The sequence below is a fragment of the Balaenoptera physalus genome (genome assembly GCF_965194825.1).
Source record: "Balaenoptera physalus genome assembly, chromosome: 16".
NCBI classification, from domain to species: domain Eukaryota; kingdom Metazoa; phylum Chordata; class Mammalia; order Artiodactyla; family Balaenopteridae; genus Balaenoptera; species Balaenoptera physalus.
Window position 1 is genome coordinate 63,968,075 of NC_138898.1, and position 19,464 is coordinate 63,987,538.

The 19,464-nt window shown below is 43.9% G+C and overlaps 2 protein-coding genes across 4 annotated transcripts in view; one reads left to right on the plus strand and one right to left on the minus strand.

The window, feature by feature from the left end:
- Positions 1-4,016: 4,016 nt before the first annotated feature.
- Positions 4,017-17,026, minus strand: RSL1D1 (ribosomal L1 domain containing 1). 2 transcript variants are annotated; one of them, XM_082429689.1, is made up of 10 exons: positions 16,842-16,972; positions 16,488-16,587; positions 15,870-16,009; positions 14,156-14,294; positions 12,953-13,101; positions 12,764-12,865; positions 11,380-11,473; positions 11,169-11,294; positions 8,695-8,967; positions 4,017-6,257 (listed from the first exon to the last, which is right to left on the minus strand). In XM_082429689.1, the coding sequence occupies exons 3-10, from the start codon at positions 15,914-15,916 to the stop codon at positions 5,931-5,933; spliced, it is 1,257 nt and encodes a 418-aa protein (XP_082285815.1). In that variant the 5' UTR covers positions 15,917-16,009; positions 16,488-16,587; positions 16,842-16,972; the 3' UTR covers positions 4,017-5,930. The 2 variants fall into 2 exon arrangements, with proteins under 2 accessions (XP_082285815.1, XP_082285814.1); XM_082429688.1 differs by lacking the exon at positions 16,488-16,587 and having other exon boundaries at positions 16,842-17,026.
- Positions 17,027-17,133: 107 nt separating this feature from the next.
- The window catches only part of TNFRSF17 (TNF receptor superfamily member 17), a 115,044-nt gene continuing 112,713 nt past the window's right edge, over positions 17,134-19,464 (plus strand). For both annotated transcript variants that reach the window (XM_082429704.1, XM_082429706.1), the window contains exon 1: positions 17,134-17,590. The gene's annotated coding sequence lies outside the window, so the exon portion shown is untranslated. The remainder of the gene's footprint in view (positions 17,591-19,464) is intronic.

Genomic DNA, 19,464 nt, shown 5'->3' on the forward strand with positions numbered 1-19,464 from the left:
TCTCTCTTTTTTTTTTTTTTTTTTTTAATGAGTGGGATTGTGTTCCTGTTTTACTGGTTGTTTGACCTGAGGCTTCTAACACTGGAGTTTGTAGGCTACTGGGTGGAGCTGGGTCTTAGTGCTGAGATGAGGAACTCTGTGAGACCTCACTCCAGTGAATATTCCCTGGGGTCTGAGCTTGTCTATTAGTCCAATGGTTCGGAGCTCCCACTGCAGGAGCCTCCGCCTGACCCCGGGCTCGTGAATCAAGATCCCCCAATCTGCATGGGGTGGCAAAAAAAAAAAAAAAGAGAACAATAACAAAGTAAAAAATAAAATTAGACTAGGAAACTAACAGATATGTTAGAAAGAATGTAAAAATAAAATATAGATGAATCAACAACCAGAAGGTACATCAGTTCCACAATAGTAAAAAAAGAGGAGGGAAAAGAGAAAACAAAACAAACAAATAAAAAAAATGGGGAAAAGGCCTTGGCTGTGGGGGGCAGGGCCTAAGCAAAGGTGAGGTTTGGGTGGTGGGCGGGGCCTATGCTCAGGACCCACAGGGCTGGAAAAGGCCCTGGGGGGGTGGGGGGTGGGGCTTAGGCTCCAGGAGCAGAAGGGGCCCAGGCGAGCCCCCCACCCCTGGTCTCAGAGGGCAGGGGACCTCACCTGGGAGCCCAGCAGGCTTCCTGGGCTCGAGTGGGCTGGTCGATCACCCTCCGTTCCTCTCCCTTTCCTCCCAGAGGGCCCCTCCCACCTGCCTCTCTTGATCTCCCCGGCCTCAGGGGTGCCGATCTTGTCTGGCCTCCACTTCTTTCTCCTCCCCGCTTGGTCCCCCTACATCCTACCGGTTCACTCTGGGGTTCCTTCCGTCTCCTTGGGGGTCAGAGTCCCCCAGCAGCAGCTGGCAGGTGCCCTAGTTGTGGGGAGACACTAACTCTGTGTCTTCCCACACCGCCAGCTTGACTCCTCCCCTCTACATGCCACTTTTATAACTCTAAATCTTGTGAGTACCCTCTGCAGTAAGTATATTAATTCCCATTTTATAAATTAGAAATCTGAGGCTCAGAGAGGTTAAGGTTGAGTGGTGGTACAGAAACAACAGAATTAGGATTGAGACTCAACTCCATCTGGCTCTAGAATTATTCCCTTTCTGCTAACCCAGTAGATACATAGTTTGCTCACGTTAGGGCATACTTAGAACATGTCAATATCTGTGTGGTACACAGAGAGAAACTGGAAGGGATTTAGAGACATCCATATGAGATTTGTGGGGAAAATGCAAAATATTCTTTATATTCTAGAATTATATTAAAATAAAATATACCCTATTAGGTGATATTAAATATTGAATAAAACCCCCAAATATGTTTTTCTATTTGTAAATGAAAGTTTGAACTTGCTTCTGTGAACATAAATTTTTCTTATCAAAGCTGTATTGAGATATAATTCATGTAACATAAAATTTACCCTTTGCAAGTGTACAATTCAGTGGTTTTTAGTATTTTCACAGAACTCTACAACCATCACCTCTAATTCCAGGACATTTTCATCACCCCAGAGAGAAACCCTGTAATCCATTAGTGGTCACTTACCATCCCCTCCCCACCCCTGACCTTGGCAACCAATAATCTACTTGCTGTCTCTATGGCTTTGCCTATACTGGACATTTTATATAAATGAAATCTTACAATATATGGTTTTTGTGTCTGTTTTCTTTTACTTACCATAGTGTTTTCAAGGTCCATCCATGTTGCAGCATGTATCAGTAAGTCATTCCTTTTTGTGACTGAATAATATTCCATTGAATGGATATGTTACATTTTCTTTATCCATTCATCAGCTGGTGGACATTGGGTTGTTTTCACTTCCTGTCTATTAAGAATAGTGCAGCTATAAACATTCAGGTGCAAGTCTTTTTGTGGACCTATGTTCTTAATGCTCTTGTGTGTATACAAAGGAATGGATATGGTAACTCTATGTATTCCTTTCAGGAAATGACAGACTGTTTTCCAAAGCAGCCACACTATTTCATATTCCCATTTACAATGCAATAAGGGTTGCAATTTCTCCACATCTTGTTATTGTCTTTTGGATTACAGCCATCCTAGTGGTGTGAAGTGGTATCTCATTGTGGTTTTGATTAGTATTTTCCTGATCACTAACGATGATCATCTTTTCCGTGCTTGTTGGCCATTTGTATACCTTCTTTGGTCAAATGTCCATTCTGATCCTTTCCTCATTTTAAAAATTGGATTGTCTTTTTATTATTGAATTATAAGTTTATATATTCTAAATACACATCTCTTCTCAAGTACATATTTCCTTTCATTCTGTAGGTTGCCTTTTCACTTTTTTTTTAAATTTTTATTTATTTATTTATTTTTGGCTGTGTTGGGTCTTCGCCGCTGCGTGTGGGTGTTCTCTAGTTGCGGCGAGCAGGGGCCACTCTTCGTTGCCGTGTGCGGGCCTCTCGTTGTGGTGGCTTCCTATTGTGGAGCACGGGCTCTAGGCACGCGGGCTTCAGTAGTTGTGGCATGTGGGCTCAGTAGTTGTGGTTCACGGGCTCTAGAGCACAGGCTCAGCAGTTGTGGCACACGGGCCTAGCTGCTCCGTGGCATGTGGGATCCTCCCAGACCAGGGATCGAACCCGTGTCCCCTGCACTGGCAGGCGGATTCTCAACCACTGCGCCACCAGGGAAGCCCCACCTTTTCACTTTTTTGATGGTGTTTTTTAAGGCACAGAAATTCTAAATTTGGATGAAGTCCAATTTTTCAATTTTTCTTTTAGCACTTGTGTCTTCAGTAGCATAGCTAAGAAACTACTGCCTTACCTAAGGTCATGAGGATTTACTCCTGTGTTTTCTTTTAAGCGTTTACATTTAGGTGTAGGATCCCATTTTATTTTCCATTAGTTGGAAGACTGTCTCTTCCCACTGAATTGCCTTGGCACCCTTGTCAAAAATCAGCTGAGCATAAATGTAAGGGATTATTTCTGGATTCTCTATTCCATTCCATTGGTCTATATGTCTGGTTCTTCTTTTTCTAGTCCCTTCCTACGATCTCCACTAGCACTTCCTTCTAAAAGCGTATTCTAAATTTAAAACACTTGACAGACATCAAGAGAAGTTCCCTAACCCCTGGGCCCACCTCCTTGCAGCCAAACTGTGCCCCTGTATCAAAATTCTGAGGATGCCACTAACTAGACTAGGGCATCTCTTGAAGGGCAAAGCTGTGTTTTGTGTATTAGTTTTTCAAATCTAGTACCTTGGCAGTTTGTAGGAACTTAATGGTTAAAGGGTATGTGGGTAAGTGGATGGCTGAGTGAATGAAATAAAAACTTGGTAGCTCAACAGCTGAGTTCAACAGTTTTTGAGACTGTGTCATTGTAAGGTTGAGTACACTGGAGGAATAGATTTTGAGGGAAATCTGTAATGAAAAGTTGATTGTTTGATTCACATAAGCTAACATCTTTTAGATAGCTAAGAGACATCTTTTTAGGTGAGCCAAAATCATACATATGCCCTATTTCCTGTAGCTTCAAGTATAGAAAATGCCTCAAGTTATACAAACAAGGTATTAATCCTTTTAAGATAGTGTTAACTAAGATGTAGAATCTGGGATTAAATATATCCACCTAAATAATTTGCCATTTTCTCTCTCCAGGACCATTATACAGAAATCACTATAACCAAAATTTTATTTGTGGTCTTTTATCACATGCATTCATTCCTTTAAGATCCAAGGACCAATGAGGGCTTCTCACAGTTCGTAAAGTCCTAATTGGGAATCTTGGTGCTGTGACTACTAACACACTAATTGCAGGCAAGGAAAACATAGCAAACTTAAGAGATAAAAATGTAGGTAGTGCAGAACCTTCAAATATTTAATTAAATGGCAAAAGACTTCTTTGCTAATTAAACCCTAAACACCCATTAACTGAAGTACATAAAGTGTTTCTGGTCTGGTGACAAGACAATATGACTTAGGAATTTCTTTGTACTTGCATTCAAATATTTCTCAAGACTATGAAATAAAATGTAACATTTATTAAACACTTGGACAGTCTTAAATACATTCAAGGCATTTAAAATATTAAATTTTCCATGCTTATTACAGTTCCTAAAAAAAACAAATTAACTAAGATTCAATATTTCTTCAGAACAAAAACATGGCAAATTTCTTCCACCAGATCTGGTTTTGTCTATTAAATTTCTATGGCATGAAGGATGAATCCAGAAATTCCAGTGTTGACTTCCACTGAAACATAAGCCACATACTCAACCTCTTATCCCACAAAACAATGTAATTTACTGCACAGATTTCCAGTACTCGTCTTGGCCCCTGGATAGGCCATTATTGGCTCCCAGCCCTCGCAGCCATGAGGTAAGGTGCCCCCCAAACTTCTTAAGCCTTGGAAATCTAGCACCATGATTTGAACATTTTCATTACAATTCAGAATTATCTCTAACTCAACTGTGGCCTTCAATTGTCAAAAAACTATCATCCTGCTCAAGAAACTTAAATAAATCTGCTCTTTTCAACATAGAGAACTATGAGAACTTCTATAGAAGGAAACTAGACGCACAGTGGAACAGGAAGGTAAACATCTGCATCGTATTCAACAGGAACTAAGCTACAGGCCAAAGAACCACTGGGTGTTGCAAAATCTTTAGCTGGCTAGAGGATGGGATTAAAAAACCATACAGCTAACCCCAGAAAACTGTCATGGAGAGCACAGACTATATGATTAGGTAGGTAAGTTTGCCCTCAGCAAAGCAGTAGACTTAAATCTTCATCTTTGAATAAGTGAATAGTTTCTATGGTAAACAAATCAATTACACTAAACCCCTACATTAAATGTAGTATACTCAGTTTTACAAGCCTAAAAGGACAGTGGAATGAAAAACAAATTATTTTGTATTTCAGAGGCTTTCATGATTTAAAAAGCTGTCTCGACTCCTTGACTTGCTGGAGAACCATCTGAAGCTTTGATTCCTTTAGTCGTTATGTTCATGAACGGTAATTACCTTTGAAAGCATGCCTCACTTTGGCCTTTCCTATACTACAGTGACTATGTCACTTACTATTAGAGATGTGTACCCCAATTCAAATGCAGCGAAAGGCCGAGTACCTGAAAAGTCACTTACTGCCTCAGGATATTTGACAATGACCCAAAGTTTAAGAGTCTACTCTCCCAAGCTTCCTACCCTAGAGCTGTCACATAAAAGTAAGTCTGTTTAGGGTGAGGAGGAATCTGGAGGAAGATGGAAAGGCTTATGCCAAGACAAATATTTTCTTGCCTCCAGCATTCAGGATTCGATCCAGTGCCTCTGTGAATGACTCCATGTTAATTTCCCCCAACAAATGTATGCTAACTCAGTGATCTGCAACCTTGGCTGACCACCATCTGGGTCCTGGAATCGATTATTTTAATTTTGATTCCAAGGCCTTTTCTAAGACCCATCTCAGCATGAGGGCCACGGCTGACTTGCATGCAGCGAGCCCATCAGTGGCCTGCAAACAAGCTTTGGATGTGTTTGCACAGATTACTGTGATGGAGCTGTCATGTGAACAAATGGCTTAAAGCAGATGAGGAAAAGGGTCACATCATAGGCATTCAAGTAAAACCAACAAGACATGGGATGCCAATTTTATACTGAGAAACAAATGTTAACTTTAATAATAAAAAACACAACCACAGAGAAGCACTGTATTTTCCCTCTACTGCATTAGCAAATACAAAGAAGAGCAATGAAATGAATGGATTTACTTCAAACTACTGGTTCTTACACCCACGAACATGTATCAGAATTACTTGTGGAGGTTTTAAAAACTATTTAAGTCTAGGCCTCACTCAGCGGTTGCAACAGGGGTCAGGACCCAGGTATTTTTTACAAGCTCTTTAGATAGCTCTGACGAGTTTCCTGCTGGTTGAGTTTCTGATTTTAGGTTGACTGGGGTACTTTGGGTTTTTTGGGCCACTGTTTGGGGGTACGGGGAGTTTTTTTCGCAGATTTACTAGCAGTAGTGAAGAACTTGGCCTCTGGCTTTTTAGGAGTCTGTCTTGGGTCTTTTTTCCCCAGCGAAGAGGTTCTTTCTTTCTCCAACTCTTCTTTGATTCTTGCCTTCTTCCCTGGGCCTTTACCTGGGGTCTTGGGCTCCGCAGCTGCTGGGGTCTCCAAAGCTGGGGAGGCCTTTCTCTTCTTCCCATGAGGTGTCTTGGGACCAGGACTCTTCTTTGGAGACTTCTTTCCTGCAGCATCTTTTTGTGTCTAAGAAAAAGAAAAAAGTGGGTGGGCTGCGGGACAGACAACTGATGATGTAACTCTAAGAGTTACTGTTCTTAAAATTTAGGGAACCCCTAAGAGGGAAACTGCAGCACGATGAATGAGGAATGGCTTTTTCCTCCTGCCTCAAAAACATTTTGAAAGGCAGCTGTACTCCACTATTAATGACTGTAAAAAGGACCCTGGCACCTCCCTGGCCTAACCATCCTTCCTTACGGCTGGGGCGAAGGACTCCTAGAAGCAGTGGGAGCACAGTGGGCAGACCTGTGACCCAACCCTGACTCTTCTTCACCTCCAGTTGTAAATTCCTCGCATGTGGGTTAGGGCAGGGGGTTCCGAAACAGTGTGTGTGAAAACAACTGGGGTGCCTGTTAGCAAAAGGGGGGACCGTGTTCCACACCGGAAATCCCGGATTTCCCAAGCAGCCCAGATGATGTGGCTGACGAGCCGAGGACAACATCCCAGCAACGGACTGGGTCCCACGCAGAGAGAGGTTATACAGGCAAATCAACCAACAAAACTTTGCTTTTGAGTTATCATAAAACAGACGGAAATTTTGAAAAACATTGAAAATACAAAAAACTAAACTCCCTAATAACTCTACCACACAATATTAATATTATTCACTACCTTTTCCCCATGAGTATGTATGTATTTAAAAGCCAAGTATTATGCTCTTTCCCCAACTATTTCATTAGTATTTCCTAAGCACTATAAACTCGTACTAAACGTTATCTTGAATAACTTTATAAAAACTACTGCAAGGGTACATAGCATTTTCTCATTTTTATAAATTTATTTATTTATTTATTTTTGGCTGCGTTGGGTCTTCGTTTCTGTGCGAGGGCTTTCGCCAGTTGCGGCAAGCGGGGGCCACTCCTCATCGCCATGCGCGGCCTCTCACTATCGCGGCCTCTCCTGCTGCGGAGCACAGGCTCCAGACGCGCAGGCTCAGTAGTTGTGGCTCACGGGCCCAGCCACTCCGCGGCATGTGGGATCCTCCCAGACCAGGGCCCGAACCCGCGTCCCCTGCATTGGCAGGCAGACCCTCAACCACTGCGCCACCAGGGAAGCCCTCTCATTTTTGCTTCTACAGCGAATAATGCTGAAACTTTCATACCTTTCCCCTGATCAAATTTCCTAGATGGGTTCAAAGGGCACAAACACTTCTACACTCTTTTTTAGGCCTCGCCTTGTGGCTTGTGGGATCTTAGTTCCCTGACCAGGGATCGAACCCGGGCCCCTGGCAGTGAAAGCGTTGAGTCCTAACCACTGGACCGCCAGGGAACACCCAACACTTCTACACTCTTGATGGGTATCACCCACCCAGGAAGCTATGCTTTCCACTCTTTAATTTCCAACACATTATCTGCCAGTCCCATTATAACAAATACAGCTTACTTTTTCTAGAAACAATTATACTGCCTATAGTTAATATACTGATCAACATTAATTTCAAGTATATTAAAAAAAAAACCTCACTAGCAGTTTGGGGACACTGTAAAAGGAATATTTCACTAGCAGAGGAAAATTATAACTCTGTTGAAGACGTTAAGGATTACTGTGAGGAAAGAATACATAATAGGTAAAGTGCAGTAACAGCCCTGGGTTGACCCTAACGGGCTGTGCCGAGGGGTCATGAGTCTCATGCACACATGGTGAGGGCAGCCCTCTAGTCTCTTAGGGACCCATTTCTCCCCTTATTTTCAAGAGGTCTCCCCCCAATAGTTGGATGGATACTATGAGTATGAGCAAAAACATTATCAAAATGGGAATTCCCTGGCGGTCCAGTGGTTAGGAGTCAGCGCTTTCACTGCCATGGGTCTGCGGTCGATCCCTGGTTGGGGAACTAAGATCCCGCAAGCCTCGTGGTGCGGCCAAACAAACAATACGAAAACAAAAAAACATTATCAAAGCACCCCAAAATAAAAAAACTCAGTTCCTTTAAATCACCTCCTCTGAAACCCAAGAAGTCAGATTTCTGTAAGAACCATGCACAGTGGGGTGTTTGAAAGGTTTCAGAGGCAGAATCCAGCACCCAAGTTTCCCTTGGTCAATTTTCTGAAACTAATCATGTGGTGACTGAGGACTCACCTTCAGAAACTGAACTTGCTTTTCAAAACCACAGGCAACGTTTTTTAGAATTAATAATATGGCCGAGTCTCCCTTGATTCCAAGGTACACAAAAGGCTGTGCTAACTGCACATCGCTTCACTATTTACGAGGGGGACAGAGTCAGTCAGGGGTTCTTGGGATTTACCCTAGTAGTCTTCATCCATGACTTCACAATCTCTGGTAGAACAGATTTCTATAGACGCCGCCTGCCAGCCGCACAGCACTTCCCGTCCCTCACCAAGTGCCTGCCTGGCACACGGAGCCCCGGAATCCGTCCATGATGGATATTAAATATTAATGAAAATACCTTTACGCTTCTTGCAGCTGGCGTTTCCTTCACTGGTACCAGCAGTGGGATTTCATCTTCAGACTCGTCTTGAGCTTTAGGGGGGGCGCTCACCCCACCGGTCTCCTTCTGGGGTCCAGGGTCCTGGGCTGGAGCACCACCAGTTTTGGGGGCCGGTGCATCTGTAGTCGGGGCTGGTGCAGCCTTTCCAGCCTGTTTCATAAGCTTCTTGTCTCCTTTCTTCTCCTGCTGTCTTTTAAGACATTCTTTCTTCTTTTGGCTTTTCTTTGCTACCTACCATAAAAAAAACAAGCATAATTTTAATGGGGGACTCTTTTGTTGGTGAATAAATGGCACAGACTTAGCACGTGCAGTCAGGTCATCCATAAGCTCCCTGAAAGGGCCTTGACCTGTACAAGATCCAAGCAGATGAGTCCCATCGCTAGCACTTGAACCCCAACTCTGTTTTGTCGCAGAGTCCCAGCCAAAGATGCATTTTATGTGGTAAATTATATTCAAATCTGGGTAGCTGAAGTGTGTAGTCACCAGCTGTGTGGAAGTCAACCTCATTTACAAGTGAGTTACGAATAATCCAGAATTGTATAGTATGTGACGTGTTGAACTTCCATATATGCAGGTTCCACATCTGCAGATTCAACCAAATGTGAATCAAAAATATTCAAGGGAAAAAAAAATTCCAAAAAGTTCCAAAAAGCGAAACTTAAATTTGCTGCACTCTGACAACTATTTACATAGCACTCACATTGTATTAGGTGTAAGTAATCTAAAGATGATTTAAAGGGAGTCCAGTGGTTAAGACTCTGTGCTCCTGGGAGTGCTGGGGGCCCGGGTTCGATCCCTGGTTGGGGAACTAGATCCGGGATGCCGCAACTAAAGATCCCGCACGAGGCAACGGAGATCCCGCGTGCTGCAATTAAGACCCGGAGCAGCTACATAGCTAGCTAGCTAGCTAAACAGATGGATAGATAAATAAATATTAAGGAAAAAAAAAAGATGATTTAAAGGATGCCAGAGGATGTGTGTAGTTTATGTGCAAATACTATGCTGGCTTATATAAGGGATTTTAGCACCCACAAATTTTGGCATCCTTGGGGGGGATCCTGGAACTAATCTTCCCATGTACGAGAAGGGTGACTGTACATCTCCATGAAGCTGCTACAAAAACGAAATACTCTGATATTTTTTTCCTGCCTGAGTTTGTGGTTGAGAGTTAACACAGTAGCAAGTTTACATAGCTAGAGGTCCATTATCCTTATCACAGAGTACTGTCAGATAACATCATAATTATGACAAAATTCCATTTTAACCAGCAATTCCAACATTGTCACAAAGCCCTCAACTGAATCTGACAAACAGCAAAAAATTCAGACTTCTTGTTTCCAGTAACAGCAGTTTATGTTATTTTGGATTATGAAAACAAGTAAAAAGTAGGGTAAAATATTAACAACTTTTTTCATAAAAGCACCGATGAGCTGATTACACTGTAAGAAACGTTGGCCCCGAGAGTATTTGCTGATCCCTAACTTTTAACAGCCGTTACGACTGGGCACAGGAGGGCAGGGGTGTGAAGTGGAGAAATCAAATCCTAATGTCCATACCAGGCAGGGATTCTAAGTAAAAACCTTGTTACAATAAGCTGGGACACCAATGAGTTGGACCCTCAGGGTAGAGATGAATGGGGGGCAGAGCCGTGAAGATCTGTCACCGTGGGTGGATTTGAATCATTCAGGGAACCTCAAGCCTTGAATGTGCTTCTAGGTGGTTCTGGGCTGAGACTGCCCCAAGGTGCCTGGCTGCCGTAAGTCTAAATCCTCTCGGGAAAGATCTTCATCCCACCCCTCAAGTTAGTTCTACAAATAATTTTCCAAATGGACTACCCACGATACAGTCCACAATAACTAAGTACATAGGAACCAGCAGGTAGAGACAACCCGCTGCACCACCAAGATGCCTAACGGTTTGAATTATCAGACAATAAAGCAACTATGCTTAATGTGTGCCAAGAATTAAGACAAACTGGAAGACTATTTATAGATAACAGGAAACCAAAAAAAGGTAACGATAATTTGAAAAAGAACAAAACACAGAACTTCTAGAAGACAAAAAATTAAAAGACTGAGTCTAAAAACTCATTGGACACATGGATGAACATGGCTGGAGAAAGACCAAATAAACTAGGAGACTGGTCCAGCCAATAGCAAAAAGTTCCATTTTCTCTCATGCGGCTTTCTGCAATATTACCAGCAGCACTGAAAACCTACAAACCAAAACCAAGAGGTATGTCAGCCTCATATGATCTTGAATTTCGCCCATAAATAACCGTGTATCAATACTGCACAGACTCGATTTCGGTTTTCCTCTTCCTCTCAGCTCCTCTTGCCACTGCACAGGCCCCTTCTGAGCCTTTGTTCTCTCTTCCTGGGCTGCGCTTACAGCCTTGATTAAGCCTGCCTGGGATGTGAACTTCTACTAACCTTTTTCTTCTGACTTTGTGTGCGTAGTCCCCTGGCTTCACCACGACTGCTGACAAAAGAAGAAAAGACAGGCAGGGAAACTGATCTCTCAGTCTTCACGTACAAGAGCTTCACGCTCTCCCACTTCTGAAACAGAGAAAAGAGTAACATCATCCGTAGGTGTTTTGTTCCTTTAAACGAACGGCCAATGGAAGCATCTGCGAGACCGTACCTCCGGCAGTTTCTGTGAAAGCCTTTTTGTGACGGCAACAACGTTTTCGACGATGTGCTGAACTTGCATCCCAGTGTGACCGATGCGGATGGTACTGAAATTTAATAAAGCATTATACACAGAGAGCTGAAAAAATAACTTGGTTTTCAAAATAAAGCATAAACAGGTATGTGAGAAATACAAATACACAATCCTAAAAAAAATTTTTTTTAATGTAAAATCATTGAAATCTTTAGGTTCCCAATTTATTTTAAAGGAAGATGATCATCCTTCATGTTCTAGAAATGCCCTCCTCCTGAAATATGGCCTACCATCAAGAGGTGATCGAGGAGCTGGCACCTAACCGTGTGAGGCTGGGAGGGTCAGTGGGGAGGGCCAAAGGGAGTTCTACCTTCATTCTGGAAAACACAGGTCACTGAGTCAGCCCTCAGGCTTTCCTGAGGGCAATTACCCCCAGCAGTGGCTGTTCTGAAAAGAACCACGCCCAGGAGGACTGCTTGCTACCTTTATAGCTCCACTGCCCTGACACAGCGGCCACCTCTAAAACGAACAGTTGCTCGTGTAATAGCGTCTTCTGGCCAAGAGCAAAACCATCCCGTCAGCTGAAGCAGGGGGCTGCCGCAAGCCAACGGCGAAGCCCAGAAGTGCCCACTGCTCAGCCACTGGGTCCGCTGATCCTGGCAGCCCCCACTCTCCCTATCATGGGAGCTGAAAGGCAGGCTGGCTGTTGGCAGGATGAGTGCAGAATGAGGATGAGACGGGCTGATGCTCCCGCCTCCCTCCAGCCAAAGACGGGGCTCTGCCCATTCTGTGTGCCCACTGTCACTGACCTGCAAGTACACCCTGAACCAGGCTTATTCTCCTGTTTTCCTGAACATCTAAAGGTGCCCTGTACAGGGACTTCCCTGGTGGTCCAGTGGTTGAGACTCCATGCTCACAAGGCAGGGGGTGCGGGTTCAATCCCTGGTTGGGGAACTAAGATCCCACATGCTGCATGGCACATCCAAAAAATTACAAAAAAAAAAAAAGGATGCCCATCCAGTACAGTAAAAACCAGCAGACGTGCCTTTTAAAATTTAAGTCAGTTAAAATCAGGTAAAGTTAGAAATTCAGATCCTCAGCTGCGGAAGCCACGTTTCAAGTGCTCAGCAGCCATCTGTGGCTCATTCTTCCGCATGAGACTACACAGCTATAGACCATCTCCACCACTGTGGAAAGTTCTGGAGGGCAGCACTGTTCTAGAGAATTGAATACTTCTAAAGAATGAATTTTAGTTTTAACAGAAGAGTCTGGTTTCATTAACACTATCTTATTTTAAAAAGTTTATAAAATCATTATTAAATATAAAATGAAACAGAGGCACACCTTAACGCCTTTTACCTACCTGCAAGAACCACTTTTAGAGATGTTTAAGACAGTTCCCCCTACACAGTCACTGATCTCTCTGGACAAATCCTTGGCCTGAAGGTTTACAGGTACTGGAACTCTAGAACAATACAAAGGCATTTACAGCAGCACATACACACCCATAAATTTCACGCTACTAAAGTCCGGTCATTGCTGAGAAACTTACTTCTTTCTGTTGTAGAAATGTCTCCCGAGGTGTGAGGGTAAGAGCCGCCTGATTCTGGCATCCGTAATGAAGAAGTCGAAACTACCCAAGAGGCGGAGCTTAGCTTCATAGGCTTTATATTCCTTTTTTAAAGTTCGGAAGGGGATAATCTAGAAAATGTAAAAACATGAATCGTATATACAAACAGAAACAGACTCACAGACATAGAAAACAAACTTATGGTTACCAAAGGGAGGGGAGGGACAAATTAGGAGTCTGGGATCAACAGATACAAACTACTGTACATAAAATAGATAAGCAACATGGATTTACTGTATAGCACAGGAAACTATATCCAGTATCTTGTAATAACCTATAAGAGAATATAATCTGCAAAATAAACAAACAAAAAACCCTGAATCACTATGCTGTACACCTGAAACTAACAATATTGTAGACCAACTATACTTTGATAAAAAAGAGAGAGAGGAAAAAAAGGTATAAAAACAAAAAATTAAGAACCTGAACAACAAGAAGAAGAAATACTGGGGCAATTTATATTTGGATTTTAAAATGCCCTGGAGTCACAGTTTAGTGAACATGTGAGTATCTAAAACAGCACAGGCACAGGGCAAATGCGTCGGGACCCTCACCTAAAGAAACCGCACCAATGACTACAAAAAGGGGGAGGGGTGCCCAGTCAGAGGCAAACCCAGGATGCTCTGGAAGGAGAGAGAAGTGACACAACGGAGCAGCGTTCTGTAAAATCTTCAACATATAATCATTACTGATGCATGTGTTGAGCTTTCAGGTCAACACACCTCAACAGCCCATCCGTCACAGGGAAGAGGGAACACGCCCTCCCTAAAGCCGATGAGAATTAAATTAAAAAGAGAAAATTAAGTTAAAAAGGAATGTATTACTTGTCACTTCAATTGAATCCAATCTTTTAGTTGTCTTGAAAATATTAACCTGCTCCCTGCCCGAGAAATGTTTTTTTTCCCCATAACAGATTTTATTGAACACAATAGATCTAAAATACCATATTTAACTGTAATTTATAGAAATTATTTTATATTCTTTTTCCATATTAAATCCTTAAGATCCAGTGTTTGTGTTACATCTTAATTCTGACTAGCCACGTATCAAGTGCTTAATGCCACGTGTGGCTAGCTGCTACCATGATGGACAGCTTAGCATTGGTCAGTTACAGCTATTCATTACCTGAGAAATGGTTTTAACTCCATGCTTGTTCAAAAGCTTCTTATAAAAACGTTCTGTCTGTTCGGGAGTTAAATTAGGTTCATCTTTGGTAAATAAACAGATATCTGCTAAATCTGATCGAATACCATGAGGCAAGGACCTGCAAAATGCATGAGAAGGAACCAAGGAATAAAGCATTATAACTGATAACATGTATGTTTATATCCCACAGAATACACAATAAATTCACTGTCATTTCAATAAACATCATTCACGTTTTTTAAGCAAATACACTACTGAGGACATTTAAAAATATATCTAGTTTTCAGTGGTACAGAGGAGAGATTTAACATTCAAATACTAAATCACCACAAATATCTGCAGGCCAAAACATCAACTAATATTTGGGATACAATTAAGACTTAAAATATAATCAAAGATACTCAAAATAGTGCACATGTAATTATTATTATTTTACGTGTTGCTATATAGGCACACGTATTACCGTGTGCTAGAATAATCTAGTTTCATCAGGACAGTTCTGATTCAGAACTCTACCTTGTAGAAACCCCTGGGCTCCATAAACATAACTCTCAACACCTGAAACAGAAAACAGAGCAAACCTACAGGGACCAGCAAACATGAATTATGTTGAGTCTCAAAAAGGTTTAGCTCACTTCCTAGGCCTACATGTTGTGAGGAAACACTTCCTTAGTTTAAGAAGAGAGCAATCCACAGTAGCAGGACTTGGCAAACGAGATGGCAAAGTGGCAGAAATCACCAAGAGGTGAGCAGTTGGAAAAATACCCGGAGAAATTAAGGGCTTTCCAGAAGCAAAAACCCGCCTGGGCAGAGGTATGGAATAAAGAACGCACCCAGATACATAAAGCAATAACTAAGGCGATCTGGCTGGGGCAGTTTGTGAGGATGAGTTAAGAGAGAGTCTGAGGGTCAAAAGGGTCTTTCCAATTTGGAATCATTCTTAACCTCTATCCCCCACCTTTATGGGCAAAAGAAAAAGAAACTATCCCACACACTGCTTTCTATAGCACAGCTGGCTTTTTAACACCCAGGGAATGAGAGACTCCACAGAGAGGCAGGGTTACCAGACAGAATATAGGACATCCAGTTAAATCCGAACCATTTTTTAAGTATAATTATGTCCCCAACATTACATGGGACCTACTTATCTAAAAAATTGCTTGTATTTTTTGTTTGCTAAATCTGACAACTCTGCAGAGAGGGCATCTCTCACCTACGAGTCCTAGCAATAAGAATGTGCAATCACCATGGGTTTTTCTTCTCTTAGGAAATCACTGCCAAATTTTTAATTGTCTCTGTATAAAGGAGTGAGTTCAGGACCTCAGGAATTTTAGCTTGCAACTATCTTGACATGGAAAGATAACAGATTCTATGACAGTATGGAAGCTGTTTCATTTAGTCTAACCTCTGTCCTCTCAAAAACCAGGTTTTCAGATTCAATAGAACAGCTTAGGTCAAACCGTCCACCAAACATCCAGAAAACTGGTGACATGTCTAGAAAACTTAAGCACATCTGAAATCCTAGAAAATTTAAGAATGTCTGAAGACCTATGGTTTTTGGGGGGCACAATTATTTCAACTCAACATATCCTGAGTTTGCAAAGTTTCCACCAGAAACTAAGCTGCCGATTGTTAAAGTTCCACGGAATGGCCAAGCAGATAAAAAAAGCAAAGGTAGAAAATCAGAACTTACAATCTGACCCTCAGTTCTTTACTTGGAATTTTCCATAATACCACCATTAAAAAGAAATTTTCATTCTCATTCAAAAGCAATCCATTTGCGTTTTTCCTGGATCTGGAATGTGCCAACAGAGCTTCTACTGCCTTTTTAATCTGCAAGGTGGGGATACACAAATAAATTACATCTCAATCGAATTTAAAACTTGCCCCCGCCCCAGAATTTGTCCCTGATCAATTTCTATTTTAGCAGGTAACCTCCACAACCGTATCCATTAGGATCCTGCAATTTGTAATCAGAGGAATGTAGCCACCTAAGTATCCGCTAATAGCATCGTCTACAGAAACGAGCCTCTTCTATATAAAACACTGAGACAGAGGGAACGTGCTTCCCCTGCCCTGGATGATGAAGGCAGTAATGCCAATAAAAGCGCAATACACCTGCATCTAGCATTTCCTGAGCGCTTATTATGTGCCAGGCTCCCTGGCTACCGCGCTTTAGGTGCATCACCTCCTCTCAGAGCCCATTTTAAATACGAAATTACTGAGGCTGGTAAAAATCAAGCGACTTGGCCAAAGTCAAAGGCAGGGAAGCACAGCCAGGTGGACCTCACCCCAGGATCCCAAGTTATACCTGCAATCCAACTCAAGATAAGGGACTTCCCTGGTGGTCCAGTGGTTAGGACTCCGCGCTTCCACCGCAGGGGGCACAGGTTCGATCCCTGGTCGGGGAACTAGAATCCCGCAAGCCACGCGGAGCGGCCCAAAAAAAAAAAATCCAACTCAAGAGAGCCAGGCCGCAGGGCTGGAGGAGGCGGGCGCCTACCGGCGAGTACAAAGCAGCGGGCGAGCCGAGGGCACCGCGAACGCGCGACCCTCCCAAAGCTCCGGAGGCGCCCACACAGGAGCGGAGCCCGCATTCCGCACCCGCGCCTCCCAAGGCCACGGCCATCCCGCTTCCGAACGCCCCTCCCCAGAGACCACTCACCTGCTCTTCGTCCAGCTGCTCCAGGCCGACCGGGGTCGCTGGAGTCGAAGCCGAAGTTGCGGCTGAGGTTGACGGTGGGGTAGAAGCCGAGGCCTCCATTTCGCGTTCACCTCGTGGAGACGCGCATCCGGGTCCCTGGAGCTGGTTCCTGAGGCGCACGCGCGAAACCAGGCCCGTAGCCGGAAGTCGGGGGGCGGGGACTAGACCCTCGCGTCACTTCCGGGAGCGCGAGGTCGAGTTCCTGGGCGTTGTGGCGTCAGAGTTTGGCGGGCGCGAGCAAACTGAGGTAGGTATTCGCCCCGCCGTGGTCTGTCACTTCCCAGAGGGATTGCCTCTCTTTCTCTTCTGTTCCCGGTGTCTGTGAGGCGCGGGGAGCAGCCTGGCGACATCTCGTTCTCACTTTTCCACGGAAGAAATCGAGCGCCCGGAGGCGGGAGACGAGGCCTGTCCGCCCACCCGCTGGGGCTACCTGCTGTCAGTGGACCGCCCCCCTCTCCCCAACTTTAGGCTGGCGGCGTGGGGCGTGGGGAGCGCGGGGAGTGCGGCCTCATCACCCACCTGCCGGCTGACCTTGGGCGAACCTAGCCACCGTCCCCGCCACGGCCAGGGTGGCGGGCCCCTCCCCGCTGGCTGGTGAAGATTCCGTGGCCTCGTGCGCGGGAAACACCAGGCGCGTCGTTAAGCGGTGTGGAGCCCGAGCGGTGGGCCGGAGCCAGTCTCCTGAGCTTCGGGGCTCACAGAGGCGGGAGGTAGGAGCACGTACACGTAAAGGTGTAGGCTGGAGAACGGGAGGATGCCTCCCTTCCTCCCCATGGCCCCAGAGGTGACCACTGTTACCTGTTTCTCCTGGAACCTTCCAGGGGTGTTCTAGGCATGTTTAGGAAATACTTATACTTCTTTCTCTTTACCGATGGCTGGGTTTCAATTTTCTTTTCTTTTCTTTTTTAAACACAAGTAGTAGCCTGTACGCCCATTGTTCTGTACGTTGCCGTTTCCTCTTAATATATCTTGGAGGTTGTCCAAGTCAGTACCTAAGGCTGTGCCTCTTTTTTTAACAGCCGTATGGCCTTTCACCGTGTAGATAAACAAGAGGTAATTTAGGAGCTTTTTGATGGATATTCAGGATGGTTCTTTGTGCAATTTGCTACAGAAGATTTTGAGAGATCAAAGAATGGGAGTAGGATGCTTTCCGTGTCAGTTGCTTACAAAAAAAATGCTCCTTCCATATTGCCAAAGCTGGAGGAAGGGGTGTTTTGCTGCTGATCTCTAATACTAGCTTTGTCTTTTTTTTTTTTTTTTTTTTTAATTTTAATTGGGGTATAGCTGATTTCCAGTGTTACGTCTGGCTTTGTCTTTTTATTTTAATTTATTTATTTATTTATTTATTTTTGGCTGCGTTGGGTCTTCCTTGCAGTGCGCGGGCTTCTCATTGCGGTGGCTTCTCTTGTTGCAGAGCACGGGCTCTAGGCGCGCGGGCTCTAGAGCACAGGCTCAGTAGCTGTGGCCCACGGGCTTAGTCGCTCTGCGGCATGTGGGATCTCCCCGGACCAGGGCTCGAACCCATGTTACCTGCCTTGGCAGGCGGATTCTTAACCACTGTGCCACCTGGGAAGTCCTGTCTGGCTTTGTCTTTAACCAGAAACTTGTAGGAGAAGTGTTCTAAACCTTTGGCACCTACTCCCACTTGTCTGTTTTAGAATCTAGTATAAGATGGAATTCGTTTTAGCATGATATTATGAATTGCCACATTAGGCTTCATGTATCTGTGTTTCCTAGTATTCTGAAGAGAGCATCGGGGCTGTCACATGTTGTGTCACCTGAATTCAAGTTTGAGAACCAGACTTTCGGGCCAGGGGAACCGCATGAATTCAGGTGAAAGAGGATGGTGGTGTTAGGAAGTAGTAAGTGACTGGAGTAGGGATGTGCAGAGGGGAGAAATGGGAGATGAGGCTGGAGTGGGGAGGTTAAGGAATTTATTATCAAGCTGAAGGTTTATATTTTGGAGAAATCATACAGATACAAGGTTTTTGAACTGGTATTAGGGAAGAAGAGGAGGTGATGAATTATGCTTTAGGAAAGCTGTGGTATTGTAGTGATTAAAAAAAAATATCACATGCCCACAATTCTTTGAAACTTAAGTGATGGAGTTTCGTTCCCCTCCCCTTGAGTGTGGGCTGGACTTAGTAGACTTGCTTCTAGCAAATAGAATAGAGTGGAAGTGATGGGATGTCACTTTGGAGATTAGATTATAAAAAGAATATAGTTTCGACCTTAAGTGTTCTTTTCCCCTCCATCTTTCCCCCCACCTCTCCCTCCGTCTTTCCTTTGTTTAAAATTACTTGCTCTGGGTGAAGCCAGCTACCAAGTCCTGAGACTACTCAGGCAACCTGCCAGCAAGTGAGCTTGGAAGTGGGTCCTCCTCCAATCAATCCTGCAGACTTTTGAGAGATCCTGAGCCAGAACCATCTAAGCTATGCTGCTTCCAGGTTCCTGACCCATGCACATAAACTATGAGATAATAAATGTTTGTTATTTTAAGCCACTAAATTTGGGCTTGGTAATTTGTTATCCAAAAATAGATAACTAGTGGAAATGTGTAGCCCTCCCATCTTCAGACCCATCA

What these genes read in the sequence shown, in the direction of transcription:
- RSL1D1 (XM_082429688.1), bottom strand. Translation starts at nt 16,940, where the DNA reads ATGGAGGCCTCGGCTTCTACCCCACCGTCAACCTCAGCCGCAACTTCG. An exon ending in GAGTTAAAACCATTTCTCAG is followed by an intron (nt 13,102 to 14,155) that starts GTAATGAATAGC and finishes TACATTTTCTAG; the next exon opens with ATTATCCCCTTCCGAACTTT. An exon ending in TCTAAAAGTGGTTCTTGCAG is followed by an intron (nt 11,474 to 12,763) that starts GTAGGTAAAAGG and finishes ATTAAATTTCAG; the next exon opens with TACCATCCGCATCGGTCACA.